Source organism: Zingiber officinale, chromosome 1B (genome assembly GCF_018446385.1).
Source record: "Zingiber officinale cultivar Zhangliang chromosome 1B, Zo_v1.1, whole genome shotgun sequence".
Lineage (NCBI taxonomy): Eukaryota > Viridiplantae > Streptophyta > Magnoliopsida > Zingiberales > Zingiberaceae > Zingiber > Zingiber officinale.
Window position 1 is genome coordinate 115,499,102 of NC_055986.1, and position 20,685 is coordinate 115,519,786.

A 20,685-nucleotide genomic window follows, 5' to 3' on the forward strand; every position below is an offset into this window, starting at 1 on the left:
CCATGTAGAGGGTTGCATGAGATCTAGCTAGCTTTGTGTCACAAACAAAAGGCTTTTAAATGAGACATGAACCCTTCGACTAAAGGGACAGGTCAGGTGATTTTTGTTATGATGCAAAAAAAAAAAAAAAAATTGAAAGACAAAGGTGAATTTTTTACTTAAAAGATAAAGTTAGATATATAATGAATTAATTAATGTGGGATCAAATAAATAAACTTGTTTACTAAATCTAAATCTGAAAAAAATAAACTTGCAAAGATAAGAAAGTTGGATATTAATAAAAAAAATGAGATGCTAGATAGTGAGTGACCTTAATTATACATTCCCTTTTCTAATTAGATCAAATTAAAGAAGTCAAAATTCACATTTTTATTAAAGGAAAAAAAAAAAATCTAAACTACGACAACACTAGATGGGATGAGAAATTAGCCCAACTCCCCAACAACCTAACCATCAAAATCAACCCTAAATTGCTAACTCGTAAGTGGTAGTTGGAAGTAGATCCACTAATGTTTTATCTTATTGACATCAAAAGGTTTCTAATTCTCAACCACAATGAACCCACTCTTTAACTCACTTCTCCCTTCCTCTTTAAATTGGACTAGTATCGTCGATACTGATCCAACGGCATGGAGGGAAGGAAATTCAACTTGTCCAATTTCGCCATTGTTTTGGTGCTTGTTTTCGGAGTCGCAAATCGACAATGCTCCTGCGCGGTCGTGCAGTTCATCTTCGGAGACTCCTTGTCAGATGTGGGCAACAATGAGTACCTCACCAAGAGCTTGGCCCGGGCAGCCTTGCCATGGTATGGAATCGACTTGGGAAGTGGAATGCCAAACGGACGGTTCACCAATGGAAGAACGGTCGCCGATATCATCGGTATGGATCTCTTCGTCTAATCGTAGAATCAACACTACTCCGTACTATTTGGATTTCTACAAACTTTAGGTGATAAGCTGGGACTTCCTCGACCTCCGGCCTTCCTCGACCCATCGTTGGATGAGGACACGATACTGACCAGCGGCGTGAATTATGCATCAGGAGGTGGTGGAATCTTGAATGAGACATCATCACATTTTGTAAGCCGAATATTTATTGGTTCATTCAATTCAGACTAGTGCTATATCTACAATGACCTTGATCACATAGTGATGCATGTAGATACAAAGGTTTTCGCTCTACAAGCAGATCGAGCTATTTCAAGGGACTCAGGAGTTGATAAGGCGAAAGATCGGTACCGAGGCGGCCGATCATTTCTTCAACCGATCGCGCTATGTGGTGGCGCTGGGAAGCAACGACTTCATCAACAACTACTTCATTCCGCTCTACGCAGACTCGCGGAATTACAACGACAACACCTTCATCGACTATCTCATGACTACACTTGAGGCTCAACTCAAGGCAACTACTACTCCTCCCTTATATTTAGTTCTGAAACTAGACTTAACTCCAATAGTAGTTTGGTTTGTATTGAATGTCTTATCATCTATAGCTTTTGCATTCGTTGGGTGCTCGACAACTGACCTTCTTTGGGCTCGGGCCGATGGGTTGCATCCCTTTACAACGGTTCATGACATCCACCGGAAGTTGTCAAGAGTCGACCAATAAGCTCGCACAAAATTTCAACAAAGCGTCTGCCAATCTCTTGGACGATTTGTCCAACAGTCTCCCTAATGCCACCTTTAAGTTTGGGGACGCCTACGATGCCTTCCAGAGCCTGATCGATCGACCCTACTTATACGGTTCTTGTGACCCTCCGGTTCATGAAGTTCTCTCTTTCTATATGTAAATGTTTAAGCATTAGGACGGTAACGGTTTTTGATCGATGCAGGGTTTAACAACTCGCACGCACCGTGTTGTACGCTGGGCCGGATCCGACCGACATTGACTTGCACGCCCTTGTCGACCCTGTGCAGAGATCGAAGCGAGTACGTGTTCTGGGACGAGTACCATCCGACTGATCAAGCCAACGAGATTATCGCCAACGAGATCATCAAGAAACTGGATATGAAGCCCATTAACGACACCACCACCAGTCCTTAACCCATTGAATAACAAACAGGTTTTGAGCCCATTAAAGTATGCCTTCGCGAAAAAGAAAAAGAAAAAGAAAAAAAAAAATGATACAGTGTAATATATATATTTCTGTATATTAAAGAAATGAGCAAGATTTGACGTGATATAAGATGGTGAATAAACATCTAATATAATTATTTTCGCTTTGAATAGGTTTTATGCCATCAAAATTAATAGAATAGCATATGTTTATTAATATTATGACATTTGTGTCTGTTTTATGATTTATTAATCGATGTAAAATAAGTTTTTGATTACAAATCGTGGTAATGGAAGAGAAATTGAACTTCCGAGCCCAACTTCCATTGAACTGCCCGTTGTCTACTGCTCGTTGGCTGAGGGGTAGGGGCATACCGGATCGGATTTGAACAGTTTGATCCGCAAGATCTCGATCGACGCGGTGTCTCCTCAGTCTTCTCTTCTCTTCTAAGATTCGAGGCTCAACACCGCTGCCGTCCGTCAAACTCCAACGGTGCTCTCCGGCGATGGCCGTCGTAAACCCTCCCCGGCAAGATCGTGACCGGAGAATGTACATTTCTACCCGAACGCACTCGTTCCATTAGCAGTAAACGGACGCGTACCTCATCATATGATTTCCTTAACCGGTCGCCCCGCAACTGGATCCAGCGAACCCCAGCATCGTCCGCTCTCCAGGACTCTTCCTTCACAATCTGCGATCTCAGGTGCTAATGCTGCTGCGGTGGTGGCGCTACCGTTACCGGCCACTACAGAGGAGTGGACTGCTGGCGGGTTCGCTGGCGCTCATCGTCCCGGCCTTCTTCCCCGCACTCTTCAGTCCGCTTGGTCGCGCCTTTCCTTCCATCTTCTCCGTGAGTTCTCTTCTCTTCGACTTTAATTCGTATGAAATGGCTCCCGATTTTTAGATTTGGTGAAATTTCGCGTCGAAAGTTGCCATTTTTTTGGTTTTTCTAATTACGAAAACTATGGTAACGTGGGATTGTTGATGACTCAATATGATCCATGTCTTTGACTGGCCTACCGAATTCTTGCGCTTCGAGTTTATCATGAATGGATTGGTTACCCAATTTTTTCAAAGCACTCGATGACCATTAGATTCATGGAGAATTTCATTTTAGATGGAGCCGGAATCAACGGGATGGACGTCATTTTATACTAAATTGCTGTTAAAATCTATCAAATTATGGAATTTTGAATGCATAGTGTATGCACTGTAAACCATGGTCCAATCTTTAGCTGAAGAATTTGCTAGACTAAATTTATTTATTGGTCAATCTTTAGCTTAAGTACTCCATGCTAAGAAAAGTGTATTAGAGCGATGAGAGTGAGTTTGTTATTCAGAAATTTGCAAGGTACTCATGACTGTTCAAATACTTGATTCTTTTGAAAATGCATGAAGTTTCAGTTTGTTGATAACACCTAGTTGTCACTGTGTACATCCACGTGTTTTTGCTTCTTCAGTGGCACCATACATCGTTGTAATGTTGATGTTATATAAATTGGGCATTATTATCATTTTAATTGCTAAATGAGTTGAGAGGATCCTCTCTTGCAGGAGTGGAATGCTCCACAACTTCGTCATCTGTCTCTTCTAAATGGTGCCTTCCAACACAAACAAGTAAATATACACACTAATCATCATATATGATATGGTACATGATAGAGGAGTCGGATAGTTGACATGGTCGGAAGTCAAACCCATATGACGGTCAGAAGTCAAGCCTATGAGGCAGTCAGAAGTCAAGCCCACGTGGCGGTCAGAGGTCAAATCTACGTGATGGTCAAAAGTCCAGCCTACGTGACGGTCAAAATCCAACCTACGTAGTGGTCAAAAGTCCAGATCACAAGGCAGTCCGGGTCAGGCATAAGTGGCGTTCAGGGGTTGGGCTTACATGACTAGAAGGAACTCAGAAGGTAGGGTGTACAGGTCAGGACATGAGGGCTAAGGCGTACAGGTCAGGACTTACGGGATACAGGTCAAGACTCACAGGATAAGACAGGCAGAACAGGAGACACAGATCAAAGCGTACAAGTCAGGACAGGAGGACTAAGATGTACAGGTCAGGACTTACAGGATACAGGTAAGGACTTACAGGATAAGACAGGCAGAACAGGAGATACGAATCAAGGTGTATAGGTCAGGACAGGAGGACTACGGCGTACAGGTCAGGACAAGGCGTACATGTCAAGACAGGAGGACTAAAGGGTACAGGTCATGACTTACGGGATACATGTCAGGACTTATGGGATACAGGTCAGAACTCACAGGATAAGACAGGCAGAACAGGAGACATGGATCAAGGCATACAGGTCAGGACTCACAGGATGAGACAGGCAGAACAGGAGACACGGATCAAGGCGTACATGTCAGGACAGACGGACTAAGGCTTACAGGTCAGAACTTACAGGATACAGGTCAGGACTCACAGGATAAGACATGTAGAACAGGATATGTGGGCCAGGACATACAATTCAGGATTTACAAGATAAAATACAGAGCAGGGTCGTGCATACGGGACGAGACTTAAGGAATGACAAGCAAAGGCCTAGATTGGCAGAGCGATATGCACAGGCCTGGATTTACCGGGATTGACCGAATGAAAAATGCAGGGCTAGACATATAGATCTGGATTTACAGGGCAACAAATACAAGCTAGGGAATGCACCAGGGAATGCAGGTCTGGGCCCACAGGTCAAGATTTGCAGGTACGAGGACCTAGTCTAGGGTTAACGGACCGGGGCGAGCTCACACTATACGACAATCAAGCCTGGAAATCGTAACAATCTGTCAGAGAATAATCACCGCATGTCAGGGAATATGCTAACGGCCTAGGGCTCATTGTCCACCGATTCCTCCTTAGACCTATAGGAAGATGCCATGTGTCGTTCACCGCCAGACAAATCCTGACACCCGTCATTCCCTAACACTCGTCAGACTCCAGAAGTACCCATTGCCATATAAAAAGGGAGACTTTTTCCTTACGTAGGTACGCTCACTCATCTTTTCACATTCGTCCTTTCGTTTCACTGTATTTCCGAGGAAAAAGTACCTGACTTGAGCGTCGGAGGGCCTGACCCAGGGACTTTTCCCCTAGTTCTTGGTCTCTAACGACCTGGGTGCTTGTTTGAGTATGCGCAGAAGACCCTCGCCTCATCGTATCCGTCATCACCCCTCGTCACTCACCCGTGGGAACCTTTCCGATAGGTGCTAGGTCAATCAGGCGTCCTCGCGACTTTCCGTCAACAGCGAGAACAACGCGGCCAACTTCTGTCCGGCTCAACTTTCGGACGGGATCAATATATATAAAACTTTTTTCAATGTTCATCTTCATCGTTTCCATTTTTTCAAGTCAACTGACAAAAAGTCTGAGCTTTGGGCTCCCTTAGCACCACAAGGATGGAAACCTTGTATTGAATCTTCGAGTACCTCCTGTAAGTGCTCTACAACAGTGAGACTGTGTAGTCAACTTAGAAGTCTCCTTTTTCCGTGTATTGATTTATCTTGGTGGTTTTGTTGGCTGACATTTTAATTTTATACTCTCTAGCACTCTCTATCACGTCAAATGGATTTATTCAGGTTTTTCTTGATGGTGGGCTGAACCAACAAAGAATGGGAGTAACTGAGTAAGCAAGATTCATAGTTTTTGTTTTTTATTTTTTTTTCTACATATGTAACCAAGAACTTCCAATTCAACGTCATGGTTGTTTTATAGATCTGTGATGCAGTTGCTGTTGCTAAAATTTTGAATGCTACCCTTATTATTATTCCATACCTTGAAGTTAATCTTGTTTGGCAAGATACTAGGTAAGTCTTGGAGAAACAACCTTATTAGAGTCCAATCCATGACAAGGCCAATGAGTATCTAAAAGAGATACCAGAGGAGAATGAAGCGAGGTCAGGAAAATTTGCAGTATTACATCTTCGGTTCGATAAGGTATAGCCTAATACATTTCTACTGTTTGATAATTCCTAACTTGGACTTGATGATTACAAGTCATAATCAACAAAGATATACAGGACATGACTGCACACTCTGCCTGTGATTTTGGTGGTGGTAAAGCTGAGAGACTCGCCTTGGCCAAATATAGGCAAGTGATATGGCAAGGGAGGGTGTTAAATTCACAATTTAACAACGAGGAGTTGCGAGGCCAGGGTAGATGCCCATTAACACCTGAAGAAATAGGGCTACTACTAGCAGCCTTGGGGTTTGACAGTAGCACTCGGCTATATCTCGCCTCCCATAAGGTCTGAAATTATGTTCTCTCCCTCAAGTTCATTTTGCCGCAGATGAAAGGCATCATCTTAATATTAAAACTTGTGCTTTAGGTGTTTGGTGGCGAGGATAGGATTTCTAGCTTGCACAAGTTATTCCCGCTGATGGAAGACAAGAAGAGCCTTGCTTCACAAGACGAGCTAGCGAAGGCGGATGGCAAGACATCTCTTCTAGCTGCTGTCGACTACTTCATTAGCATGCACGCGGACATCTTGTCATCTTCATCTCTGCATCCCCTGGCAACATGCACAATGCAGTAGTAAATTTTCTTGTCGTAACCATTTAGTGTTTGGCAATCATTTGTCTTGAGGGATACTGACTGAGATTTCTTGATGGATTTAGTTGGGTTTTCGGACGTACAAAAACTTGAAGACCATACGACCGAGCATGAGTTTGTTAGGGCAATTGTTTCTGAATAAGAGCATCGAGTGGCCTGAGTTTCAACAGGCGGTCGAGTCAGTTCACAAGACGAGACAAGGACAAATCAGAGCGAGGAGGCCTAAACAGTCTATTCACACATATCCAGCTAGAGCTGTAAACAAGTCAAGTCGAGCCGAGCTTTGAGGTGTTCAAACTTGTTTGATAAGATAACCAAGTCGAGCCGAGTTTAAAATGAACCAAGCTTTTGAAATGAATGTTCAAACTTGGATTAGTTTATTTTTTATGAGCTTGAGCTTGAGCTTGGTTCATTTAGATGTTATCAAGCTCTTAATTCAAGGTTGACCTGAGCTTGGTTCGAACTTGACTTGAGCTTGGTTCGAGCTTGATTCGTTTTGATGTTATCAAACTCTCAATTCAAGCTTGTTTGATTGTTTAAAATTTTTAGTTGTTTGATTGATTATTGAATTTGATAATTTAAATTTATTTATTTTATTATTTTATTTTATTATTTATTTAACATATTGAAAATTTTTTTATTAATAAATATAGTTTGTGAACATTGTTCACAAACGTTGTTCATAAATATTGTTCACGAACGTTAACAAGCTGAACACATATGTGTTCAAGCTTGTTTATTTAACTTAACGAGCTATTCATGCCTGTTTGTTTAATTAATCTTATGTATATTGAACGAACATAAACAAGTTCTTATCAAACCGAACATCAAATTTATTCACGAACATTTGATTCATTTACAATCCTATATCCAGCTCCAGATTACATGTGTGAAGGATGAGGTATCAGAGGTTTTTTTTTACTTTCTTCGGATACCTTCTTGATACTCTCTAGTTTTTGTAGGTCAAGAAATTTTAAAATACCATTTTCTGGGATAACGGTTCCTTTAAGTTGAAGTGGATACTTGTTTTGGGACTATTAATGTGCCATTATTTCAAGGAAAGATACTTGGATCAAACGTCACCAATGAAGAATTACTTCATTTACATGCTATACCATATACATGTGGGCTTATGATGGAGACAGATGAGAGGAAACAAGTTTGGAGGTTAACACTCGAAAAGCCAGCTTCAGATATGCTCTTCCCTGTTTCTCTTGTCAAGTGGCATCCATCGGCCACAATCTGTTGCAGTGGATCAAGAACATTTTGCGCAAAGCGAAGAAAGGAACCATCTGCAAAAAAACAGCAGTTACTTTTGCGGGTGCTTCAATTGCGTTTGAAAAGCTCAAGAATTACTTCAATCTTCTTTATGTTTTAAGCTAAATACAAGTGAAGAAAAGAACCATCTGTACGAAACAACACAAACATAAAATATTCGGAAAGCTTAAGAAATGATGTTTGGAGCCAAATATAATCTAAGGCTCAAGAATGTTTGGCACAGAGCAAAGAAAAGAGTCATCTGCGTGAAACCACACAATGGAAGAAATAAGTAGAGGATATCAAAGAAAATATTAGTTAATATAATAAAATATCATTTAATTAGGTATTGACAATAAATTCTTGCAATAAGCTCAATAGAAGCATAAGCACCAAATAGTTGACAGTTGGGGCAAACACGGTTCAATGATGAAGATCATACTTATTACAGAAAAACAATTAGAAGCTATCTGAAGAACAAGTACCTCGTGCAGCAACATGCTCAATGAACAAGTAAAGACCACCAGGTTTCAATACTCTTCTGACTTCTGCATAGAGTTGTTTTTTTATAGTGTTTATCATATGATGCAGCCTTACTAGCAAGTAGAGAAGTACTCAAGCCAAAAACATTAAACAAGCTCCAACGATGAAACTATAAACCTTTTGCAAATATCATGATATTTGTTACCAGTCTACTAACTGGATTTCGAAATTATGTACCATAGGTAGAAAACAAAAAGTGCCATCGAATTTAACACAATCGTGACGAGAAAGAGATTCAGAAAAATATTAGCAACCATCGAGCCAGCCGCTTCATTATCTACATTCTGTAGAAGAAACAATCACGGAAAAACAAACTCTCGTGTACTTGATCATTTCATGTTGATTCTGATTCCATGATTCACCTACGGAACCGTCATTGAAATAGACCTCTGGTCAATAGTATCCAAATGTTTTATGGAAATTTATCATCTACCTCTTGCAGAAGAAACAATCATGGAACAACCTCTTGTGAACTTGATCATGCAATTAAGAAGCTGATTCCATGATTCACCTAGGGTTCTTGCAGATTGCTAAACACAAACAATATGCAAGACCAGTCCTTAAAATGGGAATTTTCTTCAAAACCCTTTGCTGGTCAACAATACCCTAGTATTTCAATCTGTTAACCATTGGAGTGAGTTGAAAGCAACTTTAACCAGCATGTCAAAGGACTAATTCCAGGGTTACAATACATGAAGCACAGAGCTATCGCAGAACTGCAGAATCAACCTTATTTCATTCAAGTACGGTTAATGAAGAAATTAATGATTAGCGTGTGTAAGTAAATACCTCTCAGTGTCAATGCAACGTCACTAACAGAACATAATACCAGAGTACCAATCACAGCATCCATAGTGTTGTCCTCCACATTTAAGGCTTCCCCAACCTACAAAATAGAAAAGACTTTGGGCCAATTCCAACAGGAAGGGATAAGGCTTGGAAAGGAATGAACTAGGAAAAGGAAATCTGAGGAAATGAATAGAAAAAGATATTTTCTAATGTGCGATTCCTCGGAGAGAAAGAAAGGAAGGAAAGTTTTATTTTTAAAAATAAATAAATGCTAAACAACATTTAAAAAGTTATTTGAAAATATAAATTTATGCTTAAATTTATTTGGGGAAATATTTCCCCAGGCGCTTTTTCTTCAGTCAATCCTTCAGCCATAGGAAAGTGACCCATAATTTTCATGAAGAATTACACCCTTAAACTAAATAAAGTCTAGGAGTAGAGACATACAACATGATATCGTAAGCAGAAACAGAATGAAAAACTTTAACGAACTAGCAGCATAATTCCGTCCAATTCTTAATTCTTATACTTGTAGTAATGCAAAGCTCAATAAGTAACCTTTGGGGTCATTAGATAGCTATTCAAATATCCAAAACAAACAAGAGAGTGTCATACCCCTTTCACAAAGCTGAACCTTGTTGATTGCAGTCCAACAGCTTCTGCTGATGCTCTTGCATATTTCTCCATCTGTTTATTTGGATCTACTCCAACAATATAACGACCAGCAGCACCAGCATAATACCGGAAGTTAGGACCAGTGCCGACACCAAGCTCTAACACTTTGCAAACTTCTCCTGACAACTGAGTAAAAAGCTTCTTCTTGTATACTGCAACCTTTTGACGCAAGCAAGAAAGGCAACAAAATGATTAGCTAGAAGCTCGCGAATACACAACATTGAGCCCCACTTAGAATTGCTTATTATCCAATTCATCGGCTCAAAGCTAATCTTTGGGTAAGTTAACTGAAATAACTCCATTGTTGCTTTAGCTAACTTAAAATTGATTTCCAGCGTTATATGCTCCCTTCCAAATTTATCCATACATCAACATCCAACAAATACTTCAAGATCAATAACCCTGCTTTAGTAAACACTCGATGACATTATTGTAGCACACGAAAATGTAAGTTTGGTAGCTAACTACGCTAATTGAACTCTGCTACTACACAATTGCGTTTCAAGTGATACCTCAGATTCATAGCTTTGCATGCTTTGATCCATCGCCTTAGCGTAGAACTCCTCGTACCAATCCGGCCTCGGTGGATGAACCCTCTTTAAAGCGACCTGAAACAAAAGAGGGCACCGATTACAAAAATCTGTGGACGGTGGTATTAAAGATTTGACCACTCACGTCTGGATCGGAAGGGCATCTGGCGCCGGCGGGGGAGGTAGGAAGAAGGGGAAGTGCCACGGTCGAAGCTCCCAAGAGGAGACGCCTCTTGGTCACTGGCCGGCAGCATGGGCAAAACACCGATAAAGGAGGCGAGAGGAGCCTCCAGGAGGAACTGCTACTTGGAGTGGCACCGGCGGTGGGGGATTGGATTGGGGCGCTGGCGATTAGGGAGGAGACGTGGTTGCAGCAGGCAAACTGCATTTTAATTTAATTTTTTATACAATAAAATTTATCTTTATACATTCAACCAAAAGATATAAATAAATAAATAAATAAAAACTACATACGATACGATGTATTTTTTTAAAATTATTTTTGACAATTTATCAAATGACATAGGCGTATGACAATTTTATTTATATCGAATGACGTAAAATAAAAAATAAACTTCTTTTTTACCTCTTCCGTCAATCTCCTCTGGTCAATCATCATTTTTCAAATATCGAAGTCACATTTTTAATTGAAAATTATTTTATTATTTGAATGCACGTCTTCTCACCCCCTCTCTCCCTCCATCCCTCTTCTTGATCTTATAAACACGAAACGATCAGAACCTCTTCTGCTTGTTATATCTTCTCGTGTTGTTTAGCGACATTGCAAAAGACTATTTAGGGTTTAGGGATATTATCACAAGAGTTTCAAGAGAAGGGTTCATATGACAACAGTGGTTAAGAATTGCATCGTTGAAGAATAAATTTGTAGTAAGAGGAAAATTAGTAAAAGAAGACAGTTAAAGATTTAGCGATGTGTGTATAAATTTTCTACTGTAAAATAGGGTTGTCATGTAAAAAAAAATTGTAGTTTGGTAGCAAAGGGTGATGACAAAAATCATGTTTATGGTTTCATTCGATGTTTGGGGAATAAATATTCAATAAAATCTATAATATAATATACTCTAATACTTAATATAGGCGAATTATCCAGAACAAATATTCCATCATCTTCTAAGTATAGTGGTGTGCAGAACACAAATAGAAATATAATCAGTAATTTGACATTTGATCTAAATGAAGAAGCAAGTATTCCAGAAGATGAGGTTCTGAATCCTTGTACAACACTTGGTGATTACTTTGAGCCTATTTTTTTTTATGAAAAGATAAATAAATATCATCAAAATGCACAAACATACAAAGGTGATCCTAGAACCCCTTATGTCATATCTGACGAAGTATTAGATCTGTAAGGGGAACCATGGTCATGTACATGTGCTCACTCGTGTACCATCTATCCCTGTCTCCTCTACACATGCTAGCTACAAGCTCGACCTTAGTACCAGATACTGAAGTTGAGGTATCATCCAACACTGCCTGCTATCTCTGTCCAGCTGCTCGTGTGTCCACATCGTTAATGTCCTGTGTCCACTAGAAGCATGTGTCCATGTCTCTCAAGTCTCCCATGTGTCTGCGAGTCTCCAGTGACTCCAATCCATCTCAATCCATCTCCTCCTGCATCATGGGTCAAGGCCCCATGAAATCACTTTTAGCAAGTGACCAGCTATCAACGGATTTGGCACGCCTTTATCGCGAGCCGTTTGCTGCGGGCTTGATAGGTTTTTATGGTGGACCTATGCACCTTCTTGGGCTTTTGGCAAAACCTCAACCATAAACGGATTTGATACTGTCCTTACCGCGAGCCGTTTGCTGCGGACTAGATAGACCTCTTGGACTTTTTGGCAAAGCCTCAGCTATAAATGGATTTGGTATGTTTTTACCGCTAGCCGTTTGCTGCGAACTAGATAGACCTTTCTAAGGTGGGTCTATGCACCTGTACATCACTCTCATCCCGTACATACTCTCTCGCATACAGTTCTCATGCTCTACTACATGACTTCACCCGCTGTGGTCTCTCCTCACGTACATCACCCTCATCTCATAAGGTAATCCACATGCAGTTCTCACGCTCTATTGCATGACTCCATCTGCTATGGTGTCACCATGCTGCTCTCCTCATCTCACACATAGACTATGGTACCATCTGTAATCTCCATCCATGGCATCTGTGCACTCCTACAAGTGTCTAGCATCCCCTTAGCGTCCTGCTCCAGTTGCCGTCAGTGTATCCCTCTAGCTAGCTGCTAGAGGGGGTCTCTATATCCAGGCCATCTGTCGATGGGTGTATCTGGAAGGAGGTATCCGTCGCCATGGTGTTGAGCCTACTTGGAGTGAGGAGGAAGGACATTATACCCGAATTGGAGAGGAATTATAATGTAATACAAATGTACAAGAATTCTTAACTGATGAAATACAGATTGAACAATATGAAACTCCTCCAGAGTAGTACAGTGACTTAGAGGAGGAGTTCCCAATAGCTGATGATCCATATATTCTAAATCCTCGATTGCCCCAAAGGCCAATTGAAGAGGCAACAGATGAGCATGAATTTTGTGTTGGACAAATTTTTCCGTCTCGACAAGAGTTCAAGAATGCACTTGTGAAATATGCTATGGTTAAACATATGAGATATAATCCAGTTGACACCCGAAAAAATAAAGTAAAAGTCGTTTGCTTCAATAAACCATGTACATGGAGAGTAGTTACCCGGGGATGTAGAGTTCACTGTTATGAAATATGTAAATGAACACTAATGTGACATCATCAAGGAAAGTGCTGATCATCAAACATGCTCTTCCTCCTTTGTAGCGTGTTTTTTTGAAGAGCAATTTATTGTAAATGAACAGTATAAACCAAGTATGATTATATCATATATAAAAGCAAGGTTTGGAGTAACCATATCATATAGAAAAACATACATAGCTCGGGAGAAAGCGATGAAAAAGGTCATTAGAGATTATGACCAAGCTTATAGAAATCTTCTACTATATCTACGTGAGTTAAGAGTCAGGGACTCGGAAACCTATGTGGCACTACAAAGGAATGATGATAATAAGTTTCAGCACTGTTTTTGGGGGTTTGAAGCTTGTTGAAGAGTATTCAAGTCTTATCTTCATAAATTGATCGGAATTGATGTCACACATCTAAGAGGGAAGTATCTGGATGTGTTGTTGATGGCTACAACGATTGATGCTAATGACAATGTCCTCCAAGTAGCCTTTGGAATCGCTGAAGTTGAATGTGGGTCTGCCTGGGAGTGATTTTTGGATCGTACGAAGAGATTCTTTGCTGTTGATGCACAGTTAATGAGCATAGTATCAGATAGATATTGATGCATTATATCAGTAGTTAGGAAAGTCTACCCAACCACCCATCATATTTTTTGTTGCCATCACATGTCATGTAATATAGTAACAGATACTGGCAGCAAGTCAGCGTTAGGCTTGCTTTGGGTAGCAGCACATGCAAACACAACACTCCAATATGATCTCATAATAGAGTCCATGCTTGAAAAACATCCAGATGCCCATAAGTGGCTTTAGAACATTGGCTCTAAAAGATGGGCTAATACACACTTTAGTGGGAGAAGGTACACAATGCTAACCACCAATTGTGCAGAGAGTTTAAATACTTTATTCAAGCATACACGTGAACTTCCCATAAACAAGTTAATTGATAATACCAGAAGAAAGGTAACTCAATGGTTTTTTAACTATAGGAAGGAAGTCCCTAAATGGTATGTTGCTTTGACACCTCATGCTACCAAAGAAATCGATTCGAGTGAGAAAGCTAGACGATATAAAGTCCACCCCTACTCTCAACCTGAAATGGAAGTAGAGACAAGGGGTGCTTCATTCATTGTTGATTTGGAAAGAAAATATTGTAACTGCAAGGAGTTTCAAATTTTAAGACTGCCTTGCTCACATGCTATTGCTATTATCATTCACTGGAACATGGATACACTCCCATATTGTGAGCATTTTTTTTCATTCACAGAATTGGAATGCAACATACATGGATCGTATTTACCCATGTTGAAGTAAGGAATTTTGGCTTAGGGGCATAAACAACATTATAGTTCTATGCCCCCGTAGTCTTATGCAGTTGGGTAGGCGAAAGAAGACATGGATCGATTCAAAATATAATGGGAAGGTAAAAATCAAATGTAGTTGGTGCAAACAATTGGGTCATAATCGAAGAACTTGTAGAATGTCGCTAGCCCTTGGTTCTTGACTTACCTATATGTGTATACAGGAATATTATGCTTGATTTAAATATTTTGTAAGTAGGAAGAGTGATCCTTATATTTTGTATGTAGTGCATCCATAGTGCTATAAGAAAAATAGTTGTGCAAAAAATGTTACTGTTATATCATTGTTTGTAGTATTCATATTTTAATACAGTAATATCTATGATATGAGAAGTGTAAACCAATCTTAGGAAGGCAAAATTAATACTTCACACCATATCTCCATTTTGTAAAATAAAAACTCGCTAGCAGTTATGAATATTCAGAAATATACTAGGTTCAGTCTGTTGGTGCGGGAAGCATCCGACGATCGAACCTAAGTTTTGATAATGACAAAGGATTCAAAGTTAAGATGTGTGGTGATCTAACGATCTGAATGAGATTGCAGGAAAGTCCTAAGTGTACTTAGGCAAAACCCTAACTGTGGTTAGGCAAGGTAAAAACCCTAGGGGGTGGTAACCCTAGGTCATAGGGGGTGGTAACCCTATGCGGAAAGTCTTGGTGGGTCGAGTGTTTCAGGAAAAAGTCCTAGGGGGTAACCCTAGGTGGAAAGTCCTGGTGTCGCGAACCAGGTGAAAGACTGGACCAGCCGGGAAGCGGATGTCCAACAGAAAGTCCGGAAGCATTGAGCACCGAGCAAAAGTCCAGTCGATCTGGAGGATCACACTGGCAACAGGTAAATCTCCTGAGTGGAGTAGGTGAGGACGCGTTCCCTGTAGAGGGAATAGTAGGCGTCGGATCGACCTAGGGTTTCCAATTGGAAATCCGAAGTCAGACCCGGACAGTCCGGAGACTGTCATCATATTCTATCATATCCATATTATTGTTTTGTACTAACTTTGTTTTGCAGGATATGTGTTTGGGACTAACACTTTTGCAGGACCAAAGGAGCACAATTTAGCCTTGGATGAACAGTGTCCGAGGCGCCTCCATGGAGCTTGGAGGCGCCTCGGGTGCTAAAGTGACGTGGTTGCCAGACCCGTTGGAGGCGCCTTCGTGGTGCGCGAAGGCACCTTGGATGCCCCATTGGAGGCGCCTTGAAGATGGATGAAGGCGCCTTCAAGGCGATAAGCGACGACTATTCAGCCCTGATCTGCACGAGTGATTCGGAAGGGATGGAGGCGCCTTCAGAGGACTTAGAGGCACCTTGAACACCCTTTATAAAGGGGTCTCGACCAGCAACTCTAATCAACTCATTCCAAGTGATCCTCTTGTTGCGTGCTGCTAAATCGACGACCCGGAAGTGCTGCAACTTGACACCGACGACCCGGAGCTTCGCTTTTTCATCCATTGTTGTTGGTATAAGATTTCTGGTTTAAATTAAGCTGTAAATTGTTATACTTGTAAACCTTATCGAGCTTATAGTTGTTGCCCACGGAAAGCGATCAAGGATCGTGGGTCTTCGAGTAGGAGTCGATCTAGGCTCCGAACGAAGTAAATCCTCGTGTTCTTTCTGTTTGTTTTTCTTTATTCCGCTGCGTGTTTTAACTCCGATAGTTTTACGAATCGAACGAAATAGCCACGAGCGCTATTCACCCCCCCTCTAGCGCTTCTCGATCCAATAATTGGTATCAGAGCGGGGTCGTTTTGAATCAGTGCAACCACATTTCAAAATAAATTTTCGTGGTATTTTCAGGATTTTCGGAGTCAAATTAGAATTAGCTTGCTAGCTACATTCTAATTGTTTTATCGAATCGGTTTTGCTCGAGATTGGTACAATACCACTCGAGCTCATTTTCCCTTTTTTCTCCCGCACTGCTAATCCAAGACCTAGTCTTGGAACATTCTTTACTTTTTGTTGTTGCATATTACAAATGGCCCAACAAGAAGGTTTCAGTACCGTTCACCCCCCACTTTTCTCCGGAGAAGACTTCGGATATTGGAAGGGGCGAATGGAAACCTTCCTGAAGACGCAATTCGATACGTGGATGATAATCAAGATCGGACTACAACTCCCATCCGACGAAGACGACAAACCGACACCCTGCGAAAAATGGGAACCGACCACAATCAAGAAGGTGGAAGCCGACGCCAAAGCTACCTGCACCCTCCGGTGTGGTCTTACCAAGGAGGAGCTCAACAGAGTCGGTCCATTTTCAACCGCAAAGGAGCTGTGGGAGAAACTGATAGAACTCCACGAGGGCACCTCCGACACCAAGGTAAGTAAAAGAGATCTTTTACTTAATAAATTATATAATATGAAAATGCAGGAAGGTGAGACGGCAAGTTCACTGCACGCAAGAATTCAAGACATCCTCAATTCTCTCCACGGAATCGGGCAAAAGGTAGAGAATCGGGACGTTATAAGATACGCACTAAACTCGTTTCCGAGGAGCACATTGTGGGCATCAATGGTAGATGCCTACAAAGTTTCCAAGGATTTATCTTCAATAAAATTAGATGAATTATTCTGTGAGTTTGAATTACATGAGTAGACTAATGCACTGCCAACCGAGAAGGGGGTTGCTTTGGTTGCAGGTACCAGTCGAATGCGCGAACCGAGATCACGACGAAGAATTGAACCAGAGTCAGAAGAAGAACCCGACTCAGATGATGAAGATGAAGAACTAACAACCGAGCTCATGAACCTTGTGAAGAGACTCTACAAGAAGAAGAAAGGCTTCAACAAGAAGGACCTAAAGAAGGCAGTCCAATCCAAGGAGGCCCAACCAAGTTCTAAGGTAAAGTTCGAAGTAATCTGCTACGGGTGCAACCAGAAGGGGCACATCAAGGCCAACTGCCCTAATCAAAAGGATGCAAAGAAGCAAAGAAGGAAGAAGGCCTTAAAGGCGACATGGGACGAATCTTCCTCAGAAGACGACGACGACGAACTAGATCAGACGAGTTTACTTGCGCTGATGGCCCGGGACCAGATCGACGAATCCGAGAGCGAGATCGAGTCGGAGGCCGAGTCCGAGCGAAGCCACGGATCCGTATCCGTTTCCGAAGGGCCTAATCCCCCTGTAAGTATCCCTCGCCTCAACAACTTAATTAATTATTTATTGCGAAAATTAGCTAAGTCGAACCTTAGAGTTAAGTCACTTCTAAAGGAAGTAGAAGTCCTTAAAGAAGTGACTAACTCCAAATCTCTGACTGAACCAGTTCAGATTGGAAACTCAACTCAAGTCCAAAAACTTGAGGAAGAGAATTCCAGCCTGAAAACTCAAGTCAAGGATCTGGAGAAAACACTAGAACAGTTTTCTTTAGGTTCCAAGAATCTTGACCTAATTCTTGGGACACAAAGAGTCGTTTACAATAGAACTGGTCTAGGATTTAAACCAAAAAGGAAATACAAATCTTATTTATCTATTGTACAAAAAGCAAATAGAAAAACAGTCCAAGCATGGGTCCCCAAGTCTAAATTGATTAATCAAGTTGGACTTGGTCAATATTGGGTCCCGAAGGATCAAATACACTACCTCGACAGACCATATCGAGGCTATGATCTAGGGGGAGCAAAAAGAAAAACGATATTAATAAAATGAACATAATTTCAAACTTAATTAAATTAAAATTCATAATTAAATTAAAAATTCGAAATTAAATTAAAAATTAAATTAAAATTAAATTAAATTAAAAATTAAAAATTAAATTAAAAATTATATTAAAATTAAAAATTAAATTAAAAATTTGAAATTAAATTAAAAATTAAATTAAAAATAGAAGGAGGATCCAGAATAGCTGGCACCCCCAACTAAACTACCCGAGTGGGTAACCGAACTTAATCTACCCGAAATGGGTAAACAAGAGTAGACTACCCGGCAGGGTAATTAAGGTTAGACTAAAAGAAGCTAGGTTTAACTTGACCCACGGTACTGGTGAAGTATTGGATGATAGTACGTTGGGGAAGCTTAGTCATCGCATGTCTAGGAAAATATGGCTTCGACCTGGTGCATTTGGCTAAGTAGAACTGACCGAAGCTACCCTTTATGGATCCTAACCAGTTAGACCAAGGTTTTGTACTAAGTCCAATAGGTAGGACTATTTGGAAAACCTCGAAGACATGATTACTTTAATGATGTCCTTGTGACTCACCATAGCCCAGAAGTTTATCCAAAGAACACTCACTTGTTGAACCCAAAGCTAAACCTGAATTTAACACAAAGTTAAACCAAACTCCTAAATTGAACCTCAATTCATCTCACAACAATTATAGGAGTACCTGATTGAAAATTTAGATCGGGTGAGATGACTAAGGAATTTAAAATTCAAATTCAAATTAAATTCGTAACTATAATTAATTCAAATTAATATAATTTTAAATGAAATTAATTTCAAAATTATTTAAAAATCTTTTCAAAATTAATTTCAAAATCTTTTAAAATTTAATTTCAAAGTTATTTAAAAATCTTTTCAAAATTATTTTCAAAATCAATTTCAAAATTATTTAAAAAAATATTTTAAAACTTAATTTCAAAATTATTTGAAAAATCTTTTAAAACTTAATCTGAAAAAGTCTTTTAAAATTATTTTTCAAATTTATTAACTTAAAATTATTTTTCAAATAATTAATTAACTTAAAATAAATATTCAAAATTTAATTAACCTAAATAAATTAACTTACCTAATTCAATTATAAATAAATAAATAAATAAATAAATAAAAAAAGGCATACGGGGCGCCTGAACGAAGACGCCTCCCACACAAGGGAGGCGCCCTCAACAACGGCGGGAAATTTCCCGCCGACTTGTTTAAGGCGCCTTAAGGAGCCTCTAAGGCACCTCCAAAGGCGCCTTAAGGAGCCTTTAAGGCGCCTTCACTCAGCATTTTTGCCACGAACAAAAGCTCCTCCTTCTATTCGTTTTCTGCCGAAACACAACCCAAGTGCGATTTTTCCTAACCAAGGCGCCTTCAACCCATCTCTTCCGCCTTTAGTCCTAGCAATGCCTCCTAGGTATAATCTAAACTCTTCTCAATCATCTATTACATAAATTTCATGCTAGTTTTGCTATTTTTCTTATATAATGTCAAAAATAGGAAGCGTCGTATTGTGGATCCCACACCGGCTAGGGCCCCTTCCACGGACCCTAGATTCCCCTCGGAACAACATAGGATAGATTTCGCTAGGTTCACCTTTGAGTCTATTAAATCTAGATATATTGGTAGGGAATTTTTATCCCAATTCTGTCAACCCGCAATCCAGATGATAGACTACTATCATCTAGATAAACTGGTTGACTGTACCACTATAGTCAATCAAGACCTGTGTTCCCAGTTCTATCACAACCTTGAAAAGGTTGATGATAGCACCTATTCCACCAGAGTTGGTGATACTGACCTTCAGTTTACTCCCTCCCTACTTCGCACCAGCTTAGACCTTAGGGAGTCCCAGTGTACATTTTTGTGTTACCTAAGTAGGGAGCTACCTTTCGGTGATCCCTATTCCCACATTACCTTATATGACATCTACATGCATTTTTTTGGGGAGGAGAGACCCTTTGGCCTGACCGAGTTCAGGTCCACTCTTCTTCGCGTTCAGGACTATGTTATGTACAGAGTCTTGACAGCATGCATCTCATCTCGAGACGTCTCGAAGATGCGATCATCCCACTCGTTCTTTTTGTACGCCCTCAGCCAGCGCCTAGATATAGACATAGCTCTACATATGTTTCATAACATCATTCTTGCATCTAGTACAGTTACATCTGGAGTGATTCAGATGCCCTACTGCCATATCCTGACCCAGATATTCTCCGGCTCTAGGATAGACATTACTAGAGGGGCACTCATCCCACTTACCATTTATGATGAGTTAGGTCAACGTAGCCTTAGATTAGCGGGTGCAGAGGTCACTGCCGAGGGGATTCTGGCCTGGAAGGGCCGACCACCACTAGGTGCTGCTCCTGGTGCTCCAGAGGCCGAGGACGTACTAGGTGAGGGTGAGGAGTGACCCGACTTCCTGGCAGAGGACTTTTTCGCAGATCCTTCTTCCTCTGTCGGGCCATCCACATCAGCCGGACCTTCATCTTCGGCACCACTTTCTGTTGAAGACAGACTCACTCGGCTCGAGATCCAGTC

At 40.7% G+C, this 20,685-nt stretch overlaps 2 protein-coding genes and 1 pseudogene across 3 annotated transcripts; 2 read left to right on the forward strand and 1 right to left on the reverse strand.

Moving 5' to 3' along the window:
* The first annotated feature begins 598 nt into the window (after positions 1–598).
* Positions 599–2,277, forward strand: LOC121974656 (GDSL esterase/lipase At1g74460-like). Its single transcript, XM_042525814.1, has 5 exons — positions 599–879; positions 949–1,079; positions 1,162–1,401; positions 1,493–1,742; positions 1,832–2,277. Exons 1-5 carry the CDS (start codon positions 630–632, stop codon positions 2,041–2,043), a joined length of 1,083 nt encoding a protein of 360 aa, XP_042381748.1. The 5' UTR covers positions 599–629; the 3' UTR covers positions 2,044–2,277.
* A 93-nt stretch (positions 2,278–2,370) lies between these two features.
* Positions 2,371–6,893, forward strand: LOC122041140 (annotated as a pseudogene).
* A 792-nt stretch (positions 6,894–7,685) lies between these two features.
* Positions 7,686–10,790, reverse strand: LOC121974666 (methyltransferase-like protein 7A). 2 transcript variants are annotated; one of them, XM_042525823.1, is made up of 6 exons: positions 10,546–10,790; positions 10,383–10,478; positions 9,811–10,029; positions 9,196–9,292; positions 8,349–8,411; positions 7,686–7,898 (listed from the first exon to the last, which is right to left on the reverse strand). In XM_042525823.1, exons 1-6 carry the CDS (start codon positions 10,786–10,788, stop codon positions 7,705–7,707), a joined length of 912 nt encoding a protein of 303 aa, XP_042381757.1. In that variant the 5' UTR covers positions 10,789–10,790; the 3' UTR covers positions 7,686–7,704. The 2 variants fall into 2 exon arrangements, with proteins under 2 accessions (XP_042381757.1, XP_042381765.1); XM_042525831.1 differs by lacking the exon at positions 8,349–8,411.
* Between the last annotated feature and the right edge of the window lie 9,895 nt (positions 10,791–20,685).

Bases quoted from the DNA above. Each gene is read 5' to 3' on its own strand.
- LOC121974656 (XM_042525814.1), top strand. From the start codon at position 630: ATGGAGGGAAGGAAATTCAACTTGTCCAATTTCGCCATTGTTTTGGTG. The intron at 880-948 runs GTATGGATCTCT...TACAAACTTTAG, and splicing joins AACGGTCGCCGATATCATCG to GTGATAAGCTGGGACTTCCT. The intron at 1,080-1,161 runs GTAAGCCGAATA...TGATGCATGTAG, and splicing joins ATGAGACATCATCACATTTT to ATACAAAGGTTTTCGCTCTA.
- LOC121974666 (XM_042525823.1), bottom strand. From the start codon at position 10,788: ATGCAGTTTGCCTGCTGCAACCACGTCTCCTCCCTAATCGCCAGCGCC. The intron at 10,479-10,545 runs GTGAGTGGTCAA...CTTTTGTTTCAG, and splicing joins GATGCCCTTCCGATCCAGAC to GTCGCTTTAAAGAGGGTTCA. The intron at 10,030-10,382 runs GTATCACTTGAA...TTGCGTCAAAAG, and splicing joins TGCAAAGCTATGAATCTGAG to GTTGCAGTATACAAGAAGAA.